Below are 18,440 nucleotides of genomic sequence, written 5' to 3'. Positions count from 1 at the left end.
ACAGAGAACACCACACCCAACAACCACAGAAGGCATACTCTCTGACCCCTTCTCACGTGCAATTCCAAAGCAAGTCTCAACCCGCATCAGAGTACTGAAGTCATACAGGCTATGCACACTGACTGCAGTGAAATCAGACTAAAAATCATTAACAAAAAAGATAACTGGAAAAAAACAAAACAAAACGTTTGGAAAGGCACACACATCTAAATAATCCTGGGTTAATAAACATGAAATCCTAACAAAGTTAGAAAACATTTTGACTTGAGTGAACATGAAAACACGGAGTACCACCACTTAAGAGAATGCAGCCAAAGCAGTACTCAGAAGGTATGCATAGCCCTGAAAGTGTGTATTATAAAAAAAGAGAAACTGAAATTCACTTTAAGCTTCCATCTCAAGAATCTGGAAAAGAAAAACAGCAAATTAAACCCAAAGAGAACAGAAGGAAATAAGGAGCAAAAATCCCTGAAATAAAAATTAAGCATAAAACAGAAAAACAAGACCGAGAACAGCAAACCCAAAAGTTAGTTCATAGACATCAATAAACTGATAGACTAGCAAGAAGAAAGAGAAGGGACAGTATACTGACAGCATTAATGAAAAACTATGGTGTGGGGTTCTATATGCATCCTGAGAGAAGACAGACACGCTTCCCGGCACACGGGACCATACGCGAAAGCCTCCACACACTAGGCTGTAATCCAAGTGTCAACAAAAGCAGCAGCATCACTGGGCCCCACATGCCCATCGTGGTACGATCACAAGTGTACTGTTCTGCTGTTGCTGTGAAAAGAATGTACCACAAACAGTGGTCTGCACAACCTCCATTTGTCTGCTGATAGTCCTTCACTTCAGAAGTGCCACTGGTCCTGCCTGGGTCCTCTGCTCAGGGTCTCAGAGACCCTGTCGAGGTGTCCACAGGGTGGGTCCTTACCTGCAGGCTCTGGGGAGAATCTGCTTGCCAGCACATGTCTGTCAGCTGCTACAGAAGCCACGTCCCTCAGCTGTAGGACTGGGGCCCCACTGCCTTGTAGGGGGCAGGCGGTGACCACCCCTGGGTGCCTTGTCCCACGACCCCCTCCACCTAAGCCACAGAGAGTACTCTGTCCTGCTGATGTCCCTGACCTCTTCTCCTCCCACCAGATGGGAGAGCTCACTGCTTTAACGGAGCCCTGTGATCAGGTCAGGACCCCTCCAACACTCTCCCGATCTTTAGGTCAACTCATGAGTAATCTCCGCTGCATGTGTAAATCCATTTCTGTGTAACGTCGCAATCACAGGAGTGACAGCTGGGGGCAGAGGCCATGGGTTAACAGCTTAGTATTAACCTACGACGAAAGTTAGTAACAAAACCATAAGTGAAAATCTCCATGTTTTGAAATTTAAAAATACTTCCAAACTCACCACTCAAGAAAGAAACCATAATGAAAATTAAGACATTTGAAAAGGCCTGACAGTGAAATCATCACCCACTACAACTTTTAAAGTACAGTGAAGCCGTGCACAGAAGACGCGATGTGAAATCAACAAAGGAAAGAGTAAAAAGCATAAGGTAAGCCTTTAATTTGAAAGTCAGAAACAGGACAGAGAATAAGGAACAAGTAGAAAATACCAAGCAGAAATGTCTGAGCTATTAAATCTAAGACAATACACAGGATCACAGTAAAAATCTGGTTCCTAAAGACTATAAAAGACAGGCAAACACTGCCTAAGATACAAGTAGAAAGGAAAGTGAAAATAATATCAGGAATAAAAACAGGGAACATGATTACAGAGATTTAAAACATTCAAGAAGACAATAAACTATTTGTAAAAAAAATAAATAAAAATAAAAAATAAAAAAAATAAATAAAAAATAAAACATTCAAGAATACTAGGAACAATTTTCCCTCAAATACTGAAAACTTGGCTTCAGATAATTAACCTAACTGGAGCTTTAAAAAAATAATCTTATAACCAGGAAAACAATTAATTCACTAGTTTTATAAAAGTCTTCCCACAAATACCAGGTTACAAAGGCAAAACGTACCAAATTTTGAAAGAAAAGATCATATGAAATGATCTTATAAAAAACAGAATTGTCAACCCATTCCATGGGACCAATGTATCCTTGAAACCCGAACCTGACAAGGATAGTATAAGGAAAAAAATATTAATAAGCAATCTCATTCATAAACACAGATGTAAAAATCCTAATCAAAAAAATAGTAATTAGTGGACAAGTTCATCCCAAAAGTACAAAAATGATTTAACCTTAATAAATCTACAAAAGTAAGAACGCCTAAGTGGCTCAGTCTGGTTAAGCATCTGACTTTGCCTCAGGTCAGGATCTCACAGTTTGTGGGTTCAAGCCCCACATCGGGCTCTCTGACAGCTCAGAGCTGGGGGCCTGCTTCATATTCTGTGTCTCCCTCACTTTCTGTCCCAATCTTTACTCACACTTTGTCTCTCTCTCTCTCTCAAAAATAAATGCTAAAAAAATTTTAAATATAATTTTTTTAATGTTCATTTTTGAGAGAGCTCGAGTGCGCACACATGTGTGCACGCAGGGAAGAGGCAGACGAAGAGAGAGAGGGAGACACAGACTATGAAGCAGGCTCTAGGCTCTGGACTGTCAGCACAGAGCCCAATGCGGGGCTTCAGCTCACAAACCATGAGATAATGAATGACCTGAGTTGAAGTCAGACACTGAGCCACCCAGGCGCCCCTAAAAAATTATAAATAAATAAGTAAATAAATAAATAAATCTACAAAAGCAAATATGCACACTAACAGACATGGGGGTGGGAATCACAATAATTTCAAGAGATGCAGAAAAATCATTTAGCAAAATTCAGAGCCTATTAATGATTTTTAAAAATTTCTCAGACAACCAGAAAAGGAAGTTTCCTTTTTACCAAACGCCTATCAGAAGCTTCATTTTTGGTGATGAAAAATTAACAGCTACATTTAACACAAGGTAAATGTATCCATTATGATTCTATCTTCACTTAACAGGGCAGTGAAGTCTCAGCTAGTGCAATATGGCACGTAAAAGTAGTAAGTGATTAACAGAGTGGAAAGCAAGAAGCCAACTCTCATACATAGTGTGATCAATTGTTCGTGTATAAAAATTCAAGAATATACATAGAGCATATTAAAATTAAAGAGAGGAATTCAGCAAGGAAACCAGATATAAGATGAGCACACATAAATCAATATAGCATTTCCAGGTACCAATCACAAAGAAAGAATTANGGGACCAAACAAAAAAAAAAAATTACCAAAAAAAAAAAAAAAAAAAAAAAAAGATCCCATTTATAACAGCAGCAAAAACACTAAGGGCCTGGGGAAAACATCACAAAAGATGGGCAAGCTCTTCATAAAAAAGACTATTAAAAATGGGCAAATGCTAAAGAAGACATAAATAAATATACAGAAAGCATATGCCTAAAGAGGAAGATTCACATCATAAAGATGTTATTCTCCCCACATTAATTAATTAATTACAGATGCAAGCACTTCCGATCAAAATATCAAAGGCTTTTTCCTAAAAATATGACAAGCTGATTCTGAAGTTTGTATGGACGAGTAAGATAGAAAGGTTTATGCCACCAATGTTAAGAGTTAGCCTAAAGCTACAGTAATTAATATAATGTGGTATTAGTACAGAAATAGAACTATAAAGGAAAAGAATCACAAATTCAATTATCTTCAACTACATGAAAATTAAGAACGCTTGTCCACTGAAAGGCAGTATAAAGAAAATCAAAAGGTAAACCACAGACTGGGGAAGATGACTGCAGCCCGGGTAACTGATAAAGGACTAGAATCGGGAAGATAAAAATTCTCCTGTAAATCACTCAGAAAAGGATATTTCAATAGAAATACAGGCAAAAAAGGTTATGAACAGGCATTCTGCACAAAAGGAGTCATAAACGGCAACACGAAAAGATGCTCGAACTCACTGGTAATCACAGAAATGTAAATTAAGATCACAAGGAGACAATTATTTTCTAACCAGTAGGTTAACAATGATTAAGTAACTCCCAAGTTTTGGTAAGGATGAGCACCAACTGACAGGAGTCTAATCTGCTTCAACCATTTTTACAAAACAGCTATTGTCTTGTAACACTGAACATTGACAGTGCAGTTATTGTACCCTTGAGTGTACAGCAAGGAGAAATGGTTACAAATGTGCACTGGAAGCAGCATACAAGAGTGATCATAGCTGCAGTGGGTGACAGACAAAAACTAGGAACAATTCAAATGCCCAGGGACAAGAGACTAGAAAAGTACACAAGAAACGACGGCATAGCTGTATAACAATACGCTGAGAGGTACAGACCCGCACCACAGCCCCCCGCACAACTCAGTCAGAACTCAGGAAAAGAATTCCAAGCAGAAGCAAGCAGGCAAGCCGTGCAACACTCGAACAGCACAATATGCTCTTTATAAAAGTCAAACAAGCCACACTAAATGAGATCTTGTTGAAAGTAGCTGGGCAGATGGTGAAACTATACGTAATTTAAAAAGCAAGACAATGATAAACACAAACTTCAGAACAGCCATAACCGTGAGGTAGGGAGAGCGGGGAGGGTGGGAGGCAGGACAGGAGAAGAGATGCACAGACACCTGCCTCAAGAGAATGTATACTCCTCAAATCAGCGGTGACTGGCAGGTGCCCTGATCATGATCTGGGCTTCATTCATGCCTTACTACATCTCATGCAGTCTTTGGCAGGTATCAAACAACACATAATTTTACCTGATTTTTAAAGTTTACTTTTATTTATTTTGAGAAAGAAATAGAGAGCAAGTGGGGGTGGGGCAGAGAGGCAGAGAGACAAAATCCCAAGCAGGCTCCAGGGCTCAAACCCACATACGGTGAGATCACGAGCCAAAAGTCAAGAATCCTTGAGTTGGACGCTTAACTGACTGAACCACCCAGGTTCCCATGACACATAATTTTAAAAGGAAAAAAAGAAGGAAAGAGAAAGGGAGGGAGGATGGGAAAAGAGAAAGAAAAAGGAGGAAAAAACTGCATCAGATAAATCACTGATGATCAACTTAATATAGTAAAGAATACTGAAGCCAAAATTCTGTAAACTGGGAAACTGACAAAACCTGAAGACCTATATCTGGTGACTGGAAAATAACAAAGAATGCTTTTACTGAAGGGTAAATACCATGCTAAGAGAAACTTTCAAAGCTTCATCATTCCAGATGAAAATCCGGTCAGTTTCCATTGCATACCAGCACCCCGTGTCGGTTCACATACACGAAGTTTGCGTGTAATCCAAACCCTCCTAGGTTAACACAGTTCCCCCTCGACTTCCCTAGCAACTCCAGAGATGCGGCATCACTGAAGTGACTTGGTCATTCACATATGGTAGGAGGCACAGTGCCCATTTTAGGAAGTTTTTGGCAAGCACCACGCCATCACAGCCATCCGCACTTCTCACACTTGAATGGACAACAACAGTGAGGGCACAGGCAACCGCTCCACGCAGTCTCCGCGTCCTGCGGTAGGGCGCACATCTATGTCACCGGGCATGTGCATGGCAGAAGCACACTCCAGACCACCAGGCTAGCTGCACCTACGTGCTGAGCACTGGCACTGCCACCCGATAAGCCTGGGACAAAAGACAGCCTCAGTCCATTCATTTTTCAGACGCAGAGCTGTGAAGTGCTCTCTAGACAGTCAGGTAGACAGCGATGCAGGGGGTTAATGTTATCACCACTATTAAATTTAATTGATGAAGGTCTGGGCTGGCAGGGTATTAACGGCAGTGGTGTGTGAATTCTGGCAGGAAGGAATATACTCTTCTCCTGTCTGGTCTCATCTTCAACAGCGCAAAAATGCCAAAATGACAGCCTTCAGCACAGCACGTTTCCAGCGGCGCCACGCACTAAAAACTGCCAACAGTGACAAGAGAAAAATAATCAGAGTTCAAGGGGCCCGTGATTTCCTCGGACTTCCCAATTCTGGTCGTCTCAGTATGAAGCTGAAGTGGTCCTCCTTCAGAGTAAAAATACAAATAGTGCTCTTTACGTTTCTCAACGGAGAGTCAACCCATTTCTACCAGCTTTACCCAATCCCTGCCACCTGGGACTCACCCACATGCACTCTTGCCGCCGACCAGGTCTAGCATGTGCAGAAACACTTCAGCCCCTTTAAACACAGGAAACGGGCAGACACACAGGGCATGGGAGAGTCAAGAAGGTACCAGAAGAGAGTGAGCCAACTCAGAACACAGTTGGTCCACTTTTACATCCAATGGGGTTATTACAGCACATGAGGCAGGGCCACCGAGAGCAAGAAGCACAGGAAGTGGGCGGCACAAAGGGCCAGACAGTCAGCTGAAGCATCGGAAGTTCAAGTGCTCTGTTCAAGGCCAGATGAGAACCAGCCATGCCCAGAGATCACAGCCAGAGTCCTGGCCTTCAATCTCCTGCTAGTGCCTCTGAGGGGCCACATATCCCAGAGGTCAGAAGGCACGGGAACCAGCAGAGCTGGAGGGATGCCCTCCCCAAACCCTCATCCGCTGACTCCTAGCAGACCCCTGGGTGACAGACGCCTCCTGAGAAGGCCCTCTCTCTAATTGTTCCCCTCCCACCTCCAGTGCAATCAACGAAAACCACAGAACACTACCTACCTTAGTTCCCTAAGCAACAGGGATACCGTCAATTTAAATTGAGGATCCACAAGAAAACAGGAAAAAAAAATCATACAAAAACCATTCCTGCATTTGGTTGTTTAAAAAAGCCAACATTAAATTGTTTACTATCCCTTATTTAAAACTTTAAGACAGGGGCGCCTGGGTGGCACAGTTAAGCATCCAACTTCGGCTGAAGTCCTAATCTCGTGGTTTATGAGTTCAAGCCCCATGTTGGGCTCCGTGCTGACAGCTCGGAGCCTGGAGCCTGCTTCAGATTGTGTGTCTCCCTCTGTCCCTGCTCCTCCCCTGCTCACATTCTGTCTCTCTCTCACTCTCAAAAATATGTAACATTTAAAAAATAAAAAAACATTAGGACAAATTCCTCCCACACAAAGTGGTTTCTCTCTCCTGAATGGACAATCTTCATGTACAGATTATACAATGAGTGAGTGCTGGGGAGCAACTATTTCCCTTTTCACCATGGCCATCTGGAAACTCAATGACAGATTTCATTTGTGCTTGCACATCTATCCTTAGCCTACGTTTCCAGGAATACTGAACTTTCTTAGTGCCTGCTTCTCTGGCAACCACAAATACCCAAATACGGTCAAGAAACATAAAACAAACAGAAAAGCCTTCTGACAGAAGGGAAAACAGCTGTCACAAAATCCGTGCACTAAAGGTCATGGGCTCTGGAGCCAGCCTGCCTGGTTTAAAACAGTTATTGTAAATATGTCCCATGTGTTCAAGACAGAGGAAAACAAGACCACGTTAAGATATAAAAAAGACCCCAATGGAACTTAGATGTAAAATAAAGTATCTAAAATTAAAAATACACCTGGTGTGATTCACAGATTAGATATGGCAGAAGGGAAACCTCAGTGACAATGAAGAAAAAATATAAGTATGTTGTAAACTATCCAAGCAGAGGGGAGAAAAAGACAGAAGGAAATGAACAGGCATGCATAAGATTAACCAATCTGCCACACATCGGAGCCACCTGAGGAAAAGGAAAAAGGCAGAAATATATTTGAAAAAATATTAACTATTTCTTCAAATTTGATGAAAAATCTATACTCGCAGATGCAAGAAACTCACTGAAACCAAAGCATTAGAAACGTAAAGAGAACTAAAGCAGGCGCATCATAATCAAATTGCTGAAAACACATGATAAGGGAAAACCTTCAAAGTGGCCAGAAACGGGAACAGGGCACGTTCTGTGCAGAGGGAAGCAGTAAGCACGACAGACAGCACACTGGTCACCAGGAGCTATGTCAGGCAGGATGCAACGGAACGCCACATTTAGAGCATGGAAAGGAAAAAAATGGTCAATCTAGAATTCTCTACATGGCAAGATATCTTTCAAGAAAAAAGCAAAACAAAGCCTTTTTCAAAAAAAGAAGAAAAGGAAGACAGTTCCGATACTAGCAGACATACATTTGGTAAACACTGATGCAAGTTTCTTAGGCATAAAAAAAATGATACCAGATGGAAAGGTTGGATTTGCACAAAGGAAGAAAGAGAACAAGAAATGGAAAATATGCAAATAAATATAAAAGCTGAGAAGAGGGGGATCCTATTTTTAATCTCTTTAAAAGATAACTCAGCACCTAAAGCAAAAATAATGCTACATTCTGGAGCTCGTACCACATGCGAGTGTAATAGGACCATGGGCTGAGAGACTGAAGCTTCTCTTGCACGGAGCTCACACTGCAGAGCGATGAACACCATCTCATAAACTCAGACAGCGGGAAGCTAAATATACACACAGCACCAGATAGCGCCCACTAAAAAGAAGAGAGAGACAGCTGATTAACCAATAGTATAGATAAAAATTAAGCTAAAATCATTAAAAACATACACTCAAATAATCCAAAAGTAGGTAAGAAAAGGAGGAGGCAAGAGATGAAATGGGACAAACAGAATGCGAACAGCAAGACGGTGCACTTAAACCCAAACCAGACTGACGATCACATAAATGCAACTGCTCTTGATACTCCAATGCCTAAAAAAACATTATCAGGTAAGAGCTTTTACAAACAAGAGACCCAACTGTATGCTGCCTACAAGAATCACATGTGACATGTAATGACAAAATAGGTAAAATGTAAAAGGGGGAAAAGCATATTCCCCAGAAATGCTAATGAAAAGAAACCTGGAGTGGTCACCTTAGTATCACGAGGAATTTGAAAATAAGAAATACTATTAAGGCAAAAGGCAGCCATTTCATAAAGCCTAAAGGGTTAACTCACCATGAAGACAGAAAAATTCTAAATACTGGGATGTCTGGGTGGCTCAGTCAGTTAAGCATCTGACTCTTGGTTTAGGCTCGGGTCATGATCTCACGATTTGTGAGTTCAAGCCCCACTTGGGATTCTCTCTCTTTGCCCCTCCCCCCTTCTCAAACTAAACTTTTTTTTTTTTAATTCTAAGTATGCATGTACCTGAGAACAAGTTTGAAGCAGATGAAGCAAGAGCTGAGAATCGAAGGAGAAATAAATCTCAAGCTATAGCTAATAATTTAAAGAACAGGGAGACGGAAGACCTGAACTACAAAATCAATAAACCTGACCCAACTGACACTGGAAAGAGCACTCTTCCCAAAAACCACAGAATATACATTCTTTTCAAGTGCATACAAACATTAACCAAGACAGATCACGTTCTGGACCATAAAACAACTCTCAATAAACTTAGGGCTGAAATCATAAAAAATATGTCTTCTGATCACAAGGTAATTAAATGAAAGATCAATGACAGAGAGACATCAGAAAATTCCCCCACTATCTGGAAGCGAAACATTTCTAAATAACCCATGCATTAAAGAAGAGATCACAAAGGAAACTGGAAAACACCCTGCACTGAATGAAAATAAGACGACAATACAGCCATCTGTGGGACACAGAGCATGCTTCCTGCCTTCCAGGGAACACTTAGCACTAAGTGTTAACATGAGAAAAGACCAAGGGCTCAACTCAGTGATCTAAGCTTCCACCTTAGCAAACTAAAAACAGAAAGTAAACTAAACTGGAAGTAAGTAGAAGAAGGCAATAATAAAGATGAGAGAGGAAATCAATAAAAGACAAAAGAGAGAGAAAATCAATTATAACAAAAGTTGGTTCTCTGAAATCGACAAACCTCTAACCGGACCAATTAGAAAAAAATAAAGAGAAAGAAAACACAAATAACCGGTATCACTAATAAAAACAAGGACTGGACACTCAAAGGACAGTAGGAGAATATTAAAATAACCCTGGGCCAATAAATTCAACCAAGTTAGATGGAACGGCCAGATTCCCTGAAAAAACAAAAATTACCAAAAAAGTAACTTAGGAAGAAATAAATGACTTGAATAACTCTGTCTACTAAAGAAACTGAATGTGTAGTTTCTATCCTTCCCACAAAGAAAATCCCACATTTAAAAAATCCTAACAAGCATTTAAAGCAGCAGCGTTATTAATAGCACACATATATTCCAACAGAAAAGACCTCATCTCATGAGTCTAGGATTGCCCTAATTCCAAACCAGAAAGACATTCCAAGAATGCTTCACCTCAGTATCCCTCAGATACTCAAATCCTCAAGGTATGAAAATATTAATACATCAAGCCCAAGTGGGGATTACCCAGGAATGCAAAGTTGGTTTGACATATAAAACTCCAGCATGTAATTCACTGCATTAACAGCACAAAGGAAAAGCTTCCCTAATCTGACAAGGAGCTCCTACAAAAGTGCCCAGCGAAGATGACTCTTTATGGTGAATAACCATGATGTGAAACAAGCTGGCACCAAACTCTGGAGGGAATCCTCCTACCCTACGGCTCCACAAACCCAAGGTCAATGGGGAAAAAGCCATTCCTGTAAGAATGTCCAGATGAAGCGATCAAGCTTGTGATCTTTATTCAATCCTCAACCATTTTCAGCACTCTGGGCCTGGACGGGAAATACGCTGGGGCAAAAGGTGGCTGTCTGCAGGAAAGCACCTGCCTGGCTGCCTGAGGCTGCCTGAGCTCTTCCCAAGAGCCGGCCCACTCTTCCAGGAAACAAAAGCTTTACTCATACAAATGAGTAACCAACTATGGTTACTCAGACTTGGGTATCTGGCCGACATTTCCTCAAAAATAAAGTGACAATATTTGCTGCCAATGATACATGGTAAATTGAGAACTTTAAGTGATGATTACAACTCTGGGAAATTTGTATCCACCACCGTGGCTCCCAACTCTAAGGCTGCTCTAAGGAGAAAGGCAGTGAGATTAACAAGCACGGGTTTTAATACTGCATTACGAAACATGTCAACATTTGGAAGATGTGTATAAATCAGCAAACTGGTCTTTTCCAGAAGACCAGCGAATGATGTTACAAAATCATTCAAGGTGCAAGACACACCAATCAATTTTCACATAAGGAAGTACAAACAGCTCACTAAAGGGCTCAGATTCCACACAGCAAAGAACCTTCAAGGAACAAATACTTGCCGAATTCTGATGCCACCTCAGAGAATATCCACAATTATCTGGAAAAGCTATTAAAATGTCCCTCCCTTACCAGTTACTTGTTTGGATGAAGCCAGATTCTCTCAAGATGCTTCAACTGAAACACATCACCACCGACAGAATGCTGGAGCACACGTGAGATCTTGCTGCCTTCCACTAATCCAGTCATTTAAAAGACACGGAAGGGGGCGCCTGGGTGGCTCACTCAGTTGAGAGTCGGACTTCAGTTCCGGTGATGATCTCGCAGTTTGTGAGTTTGAGCCCTGCGACGGGCTCTGTACTGACAGCTCATAGCCTACAGCCTGCTTTGGATTCTGTGTCTCCCTCTCTCCCTCTCTGCCCCTCCCCCACTTGCACTCATCCTCTCTCTCAAAAATAAACATTAAAAAAAATTTTAAGATACAGAAGAAAGTAAACCAATACCATTCATTTCATTGTTTTTTATGGAAAATAGTTACTTTTCATTTTAAAATGTGTTATTTACCATTAAAATACAATCAGTTTATTGCAGCTTAAATGAATTAATATTTTTAAGTTTCTCAATGCTAACTTCTAACGTGGTAAATACTGATACGTGACTCACAGAAGTTATCTGAGACCTCCAGTAAGTTTTCAGAGTGCAGAAAGTCTGAAACCAAACCATGTGGGGCCCACTCCAGGGCTGGACTCTACCCGGCCCCAACTACCCCCATCTCTACCTCCTGTAACCCAGGTGCCTTTCGGGACCTAATCCCCCATCTGCAAACAGGAGCAAGAACAGGGAACACCTCTGTATTCCTGACATCTGGAACACAACCAGAGGAACATCATATGAAAATACCCATTTTCCTACCTTTTTAAATGATTTCTACTACCTCCACCTCTACCACCTCCTGTACAAACTTTTTCATAAAAATTTGATTAAATCTAGGAGACTTCCTTATAAAGCTCCACTAGAGAGAATATATCATTATTTCAGCTTAGAGTTCGAAACAAAAAGGAAAAAAAAAAAGAATCCTTTGGTACTGTAGCAAGTCAGTGTTTCTGAATACAATTCCATATGAAAACATTTAAAATACATTAGATTTTTGGTCAAGATGAAAGACCAAAAAAAAAATCAAGCAATCTATTCTAATTGGGTTCCCATGGTAACTGTACAATTGGGTTTTTCAATATAACATCCCAAAGGCCCAATGCACACTTGTAAAATATACTTCAAACAGCCTGAATTGTTTTTACATTACAGCACTCCCAGGAAGATCAATTACTATACATCCCCACCCTGACTATTAGTGGCAGGACACGTTAACGCTGCTTGCCATATTAACATAAGTCATATAAGGAACACCACATATCACAATCATTGTATAAAACTAATCATACACTTCAGATTCATCAAACCCGCTCTGGGTAATAAACCCATACTACTGTTGTCACAGAATCATGTTTACCAAATGTAAGAAATCGAGCCCAACGACATGCCACACCATTATGCCTCTCTTATTGATTTCAAGGATAAACAGAATCAATCATTAATAATTACATTATAAGATGGCCCTCAAGGTTAATCATATTCTTAGAGACTCTCACTACGGAATTAAACAACAAACATCGCTGTGCTAATAAATAAATAAATAAAACATAACTGAGAATTCAAATCCACATTTTAAATATTAACAGCACTATATGAAGCACAGCACACTCCCTCACCAGGGAGTCTAGCTTCTCCCACACTGACCGTGGCACTCTCTCCCTGCCAAGGGGGATTCCGGGGCACAGTGCTGGCCCGCACGGCAAGGGTACAGAGGGCCCTGGCCACAGCTCAGCAGTGGCAAGATGCATTAGGTAAAGTTTACAACTTGAGTTTTCTTGCAATAAACATAAAAATCCCTACACATCTGATGCATTCTGCAGATCTACACCCCATAACACGAACTGCTGCTTGGACAGAAGTAAATTTAACAATCTCCTACCTTTTTATGTCCCCCATCAATGGCCACAGGTGTAACATAGGCCAATTTGATGGAAGTGCAGGCCAGCAGCTTCTGGTGAGAAGTATCTTGCTAGGTTCCCAACTTGACAGAGACCTCCAAAAATCCTGAAAGACAGCTCAGCTTGAAAAGGAGCAAGCTGCACGGTTCTTAGAATTCGAGCTGGTGTCAAACACAATGGCCACATGGTGCTCCTCAATCCAGGCAGGATTAGACACTGAACTGGCCAATGTCAAGAGAAAAATCAAACAACCAATACAAAACCCCAACCAGCAGCTCTAGACTAGCTCCCCAACCCTCCTCCTGCTTAAGAACCCCGGTTCCCCAGCACAGCACACTCCCCTCCCTACCCCTCCCTACCCCTCCCTCCCGCGCTGCAGCCTGGAGCACCTCCCAGAGCAGGCCCATCCAGTGCCACAATGTCACCAGGCCCGCCAACAGCTGCCCCGGCCTTCTGGGCATCTGTGGCCTTGCCTGCAACATCTCCCATCTGCAACCTTTGGGGTCCCTGGGAATAAGATATCGGTTTCTGTTTATCCTGTTTTCTGTCACCCCTCTGCGCACTCACAGCTTTGGGGGACGCTGGAGGCTAACCCTGCGAACCATCCTACGTGACTTCTGAGCACTGCCTGACCACAAAGTTCTCCTTCCAAAAGTCCAGCTTTCCACACAAACCCCAAATGAGCGTTGTGCTTCTGAAGTAACTGGTCTGCACTTCACCTGTGTACTGGTCAGCTCAGCAGCCACAACAGAATAGCACAGACCATGCGGCTTCCACAGAAATTTGTTTTTTTCACACTTCTGGAGGCTGTAAAGTCCAAGATGAAGGTTCTGGCCGATCTTATGTCTGGTAAGGTCTCTCTTCCTGGCTTGCAAACCGCTGCTTCATCCTCCCACCCTCCAACGGGGGTGAGGATGAGGGGAGGGGAGCAGGGAGAGATCTGTCCCTTCTTATAAGGCCACCCATCCCACTGGATGAGGGCCCCACCTTATGACCTCATTTAATCTAATTACCTTCTGAAGGCCCCTCTCCAAACAGTCGTGTCAGGGGTTAGGGCTTCTACCTAGCAATCTCAGGACGCACTTAACCCCTGGCTGGCCCTCCGTCAGGCAGAAGCCCACCCCAGCCTTGGAGAGCTTCTCACACAGAATTCCAGCATCAAGAGATGAAACCTACACCAGTATGGCAGACACCTGAGCGTGAGTGTGTGGGCCGAGGGAAGGAAGGGCGTCGGGACGGCTGTGTTTGGCCGGGTCAGAAGCAGAGGAGGGGAGTGGGGCCTCCTGCCCATCCACTCTTAGAGCAAAGCCCTGGTGCAGAGGCTTCTAGAGGATGCTGTCCACAAGCAGCGGGCTATAAGGGGCTTTAGGAGTCGTCTCACAGGCTCATTCCACTTAGGACCTGGGTGGCTGGGAGGGATTACCTTGGAGCATTTCTTCTCCCCCCCCCCCCCAAGGGGAGGAAGAGGCCGTCTGCGCAGATTCCCCTGGTCTTGCGCCTGAGTGCTGAGCTTCTGCTGTCCGGGGCCGCCCCAAGCAGTGCCCGAGCCAGGCCCCTGGCCCCATTCCGCGTGGAGTTAGCTTCCCAGGAAGCTTCCCTGGAACCCTCAGGGATAAAGCAGGGGACCGTGTGGGGCTTGGGAGGCAAAGCAAATGAGGTCCCAGAGACCGGAGCCAGGCAGCCTCTTCACCAGCGGTGCAGGACAGACTTGAACACCCTCCTCGCGTAAACCTGGAGCCCACGTGCACTTTGTTCTGGACCCCGAGAGGCAGCCTCAAGTCTGAGGGCCGCACAGAGGGGCCAACCCTCGCTGGCCTCCCAAACACGACCGTCCAGTCCAGGTAAACTCCAGGCGGCCTGAACCCGGTCCTACTGCAGCAGCAAGCACCCCACAAGCCAAACAGATCACATACGCATGTAGCCAAGATCGTCTTTTCAGCGAGTACCTGGGACTTCCTACATCAGCACCAGGGCACAGCTGAAGCCCGACAAACGGCTGCTTCCAACATCAGGACCACCAGATGCCCCTGCTTCGGGCCGGTACAAAAGGTTTAACCCACCCAAGGGTCCGCCCCGTCTTAACTGTCCTGACCGCTGCGGCAGGAAAAGAGCACCTCGGGCCCAAAGAAGGCTCCTCGGCAGGAGCCCCCGCGGCACAGGGAGGGAGGGCCACTGAGAAAATGAGAACCAGGGAGCCTGGAGGTTTTCCCGCAGTGACAAGTGGTCCGGAGACACCACAAGAACAGCAATGGCGCTCTCGGTCCAGAAGGAAATGTTCTAATTACACTCAGGGCAGAAATAAACATATTTTAAAAAAAAGAAAAAGAAAAAAAACTGAGAGAAAGTTTTTAAAGCCCGTATTTTGTAGAAAAGAATCCCTAACCACTGATAACAAGCCAAGCCCCACGTGGCCTCAAGCCGGTGGGAGAGCCACCGCCAGGCCGTCACCTGGTACCCCGCCCCCCAGCTCACCCAGGACCGTGTGGGCTCAGCGGAGAAAGCGGGGGTCCCAGTACACGGCTGGGGACCCATGACAGAACACGGGTCTCCCAGAGCCCGCCCTGCTGGCAGGCAGAACACCTCCACGGCCCTGACTGCAGCCAGGATGGAAAACGTTGAATATTAAGAATCTCATTCCATTTTGGAAACTATTTGTCCTGATGGTTCTTGAAACAAATTCCAAAAGCAGCGTGAGGGGACCGCCTGGCGCCCAAACTCCCCACTGACCCGGCAGGGACGGCACCCCGCCTGGGCCAGAGACGGATGGGCCTGGGTGGGTGCGAAGGCCGTGATCTGCAAACACGCCGGCGGAAAGCACCGCATCCATCTGACCTGACAGCTTAATCTGACGACAAGGCATCGGTGACGGAAACAAATTCTTCTGCACAATAAAGAATAGCACACATGGGCTTTTCTTGGGATGGCTACCCAAACTCACTAACTTCTGAAAATACATCATTTCTTTTCTTTGTTCATTATTCCAGAAACTTCCACCTGAGTGAGACAAGCCTTACTAAGGAGAGCGGCTGCGAACGCACAGCAGGAAGCAGGACTCAGCCGCACACACTCCTGTTCGGCCGCTACTGATGTCCTTTCTCAACTCAGTTCCCCGAGGCTTGGAAAAGCCGTTTCTCAGGCCTCGGCCACGTAGTGGCTGTAACGGGAAGGGGGGGGGCCAGCAGCGCACAGGGGGCAGCTGGGCGGTCTTGGGGCGCCTCGCCCCTGACGCCTTTCCTTCCGTCCTTCGCACACACCAGCCGGCGACCACCCAGCACCATCCCGGACGCTGGGGCCCGGCCTCCTCCGCCAGGCCGCCCGCCTCTCCCGGTCCAGGCCCCCCTCCCAGGCCAGGTCACTCTCCCACGGTCCCGCCCGAAGGGGACCAGCACCCTTCCGTTTCAGCGTGCACCCTGAAGCGACTGCACACCCCGAACTTGGCGGGTTTGTGGAAAGACCCCACAAGCACTTGCAGGAAAGCACAGGTCCCCCCACGGAGAGCGAGCGGGGGTGGGAGTGCCCTTCGTGAGCCCCCCNGCTCGCTCCTCGGACTCCCCCGAGGGCGGCCTTTCGGCGAATAGAAAGCTCGCGGCCGGAGGTTTCCTTCCCGGTGTGAAGCACAGGTTCTCCACACAGCCCTCTTCCTCCGCTAACCGCGCCCTCCTCCCTGCGCGCCCGGCTCTCTGCGGCCTCCCACGCGCCGCCCCCACTCCACCTCGGACGTGCCGCGTGGCCGTACCTCTCCTGCCTGTGACACGCGAGGCCGTACCGCTTCCACACGCGACGACTGCCTCCCGGCGTGCCGCGCGTGCCCGTACCGCCTCCCGGCGTGCCGCGCGTCAGTGACCGTACCGCCTCCCCACGTGACCGTACCGCTTCCGGCGTGCCGCGCGTCAGTGACCGTACCGCCTCCCCACGTGACCGTACCGCTTCCCGGCGTGCCGCGCGTCAGTGACTGTACCGCCTCCCCACGTGACCGTACCGCTTCCCGGCGTGCCGCGCGTCAGTGACCGTACCGCCTCCCCACGTGACCGTACCGCCTCCCGGCGTGCCGCGCGGGACCGTACCGCCTCCCCAGGTGGCCAAACCACTTCCACACGTGACGTGTATGGCCGTACCGCCCCCCACGTGGCCGTACCACTTCGGCACGTGACGTGCGTGACAGTACGACCAGCCGGCGTGCGGCACACGACCCTGGCGAGTCCCTGCGCGCTGCCTGCCCCAGAGGCCGCCCGCCGCCGTGACCTCTTCCTCCTCCTCGCTGCTGCCCCTGTCGCCGCTGCTGGTGACCCGGCGTCCCCCACTCACAAAGCTCCCAAGGCCAAGGCTCAGAGAGCACAGGCCCCTCCCCAGCCCGACCCCACCCCTACGCCGGCCCGCATACAAGGTCCACGCACAAGTGTTCCATCCGCGGCCCCTCGGGCCTTGGCAGCGAGCGAGGCTGAAGTCGTTGAACACGGCCTGGCACCCGGGGCGCTCCGCTCCTTCCTCGGGCACCGCACACTCGTCCTGTGCTCCAACAAGGCCGGGTGTCACCACCGCCTTCAGTACCAGGGGCTTCGGTGCGGGTAAGCAGGCACAGACCTGCGTGCAGGTTTTCCCACGGTGCGAAGGGTAATGCCTGGTCACGCAGGTCTTCAGAAAATGTACTCCGGAACACACAGGTGTGGATTTCTGTATGCCACATCGTGCCCCCGAAAGGACTTGCACCCGTTTCTCTGCCTCACCCCTGCAGAGGCAGCGCAGCACAGCCAGCGGGCGAACACAGAACCCGCCTGCTATGCCCGGGTGCCTGGTGCAGGCCCCTGCCCTCTCGCGGAGCCGGTCTCCTCACGCACAGAAGAAACACGGCGGCCGTGTCACCCAGTGGTGCTGAGGATGAGAAGCTGCCCGTCTGTACAGCAACCTGCACAGTAGCCTTCAATAAACGCAGTTATCAGCAACACCATCATTCTTGCACTGGCCAGATCCTTCTGGAACTTGACTACCAGGCTAAACTAAGATAGGATGGTAAATAGATACCCCAAAATATAGCCCATTTCCACCCACAGAAATTAACGTGGATTTTCTATTTTTGACAAAACTGACCTAACCCATCCCCTTAGCCGTCACTACCACAATGTGAGGGACACGGGTGCCGGGGCCCCGCTAGCCCCTGACCACTGCCAGTGGCAGACTCTGTGTGTAGTCCTTCAGGAAGTTCTTTCCATTTAACTGATGCTTACTGTCAAGCCTCCCAGGGCTGCCGGGGACTGGCAGGGCCCCCTGGCCTGCTCTCCGCCCGCAGGCAGGAGCCGGCACACCTGCGCTCTCAGAGCATCCCCCCCCCCCCC

The 18,440-nt window shown here is 46.5% G+C and overlaps 1 protein-coding gene across 5 annotated transcripts in view; it reads right to left on the bottom strand.

Annotated features, from left to right (window-relative positions):
- MGMT (O-6-methylguanine-DNA methyltransferase) overlaps positions 1–18,440 on the bottom strand; it is a 284,287-nt gene that overhangs the window by 260,248 nt on the left and 5,599 nt on the right. Inside the window, exons 1-2 of one of the 5 annotated variants that reach the window (XM_077762984.1) lie at positions 16,847–16,886; positions 13,092–13,216 (exon numbers count right to left, since the gene is read on the bottom strand). The exons of 1 other annotated variant lie outside the window; for it this stretch is intronic. Coding sequence is in view for 1 of the 4 variants with exons in the window: in XM_077762982.1 (XP_077619108.1) it covers positions 8,291–8,314 (24 nt within the window). In the remaining 3 variants the exon portion in view is untranslated. Of the gene's footprint in view, positions 1–8,290; positions 8,361–13,091; positions 13,217–16,846; positions 16,930–17,034; positions 17,044–18,440 lie in introns of those variants that run through there. 3 more of the 5 variants (XM_077762985.1, XM_077762986.1, XM_077762982.1) reach the window with 3 other exon arrangements.

Source organism: Crocuta crocuta, unplaced genomic scaffold, assembly GCF_008692635.1.
Source record: "Crocuta crocuta isolate KB4526 unplaced genomic scaffold, BGI_CrCroc_1.0 scaffold466, whole genome shotgun sequence".
NCBI lineage: Eukaryota > Metazoa > Chordata > Mammalia > Carnivora > Hyaenidae > Crocuta > Crocuta crocuta.
The sequence above is the reverse complement of the archived record's forward strand: the minus strand, read 5'-3'. Positions and strand labels throughout refer to the sequence as shown.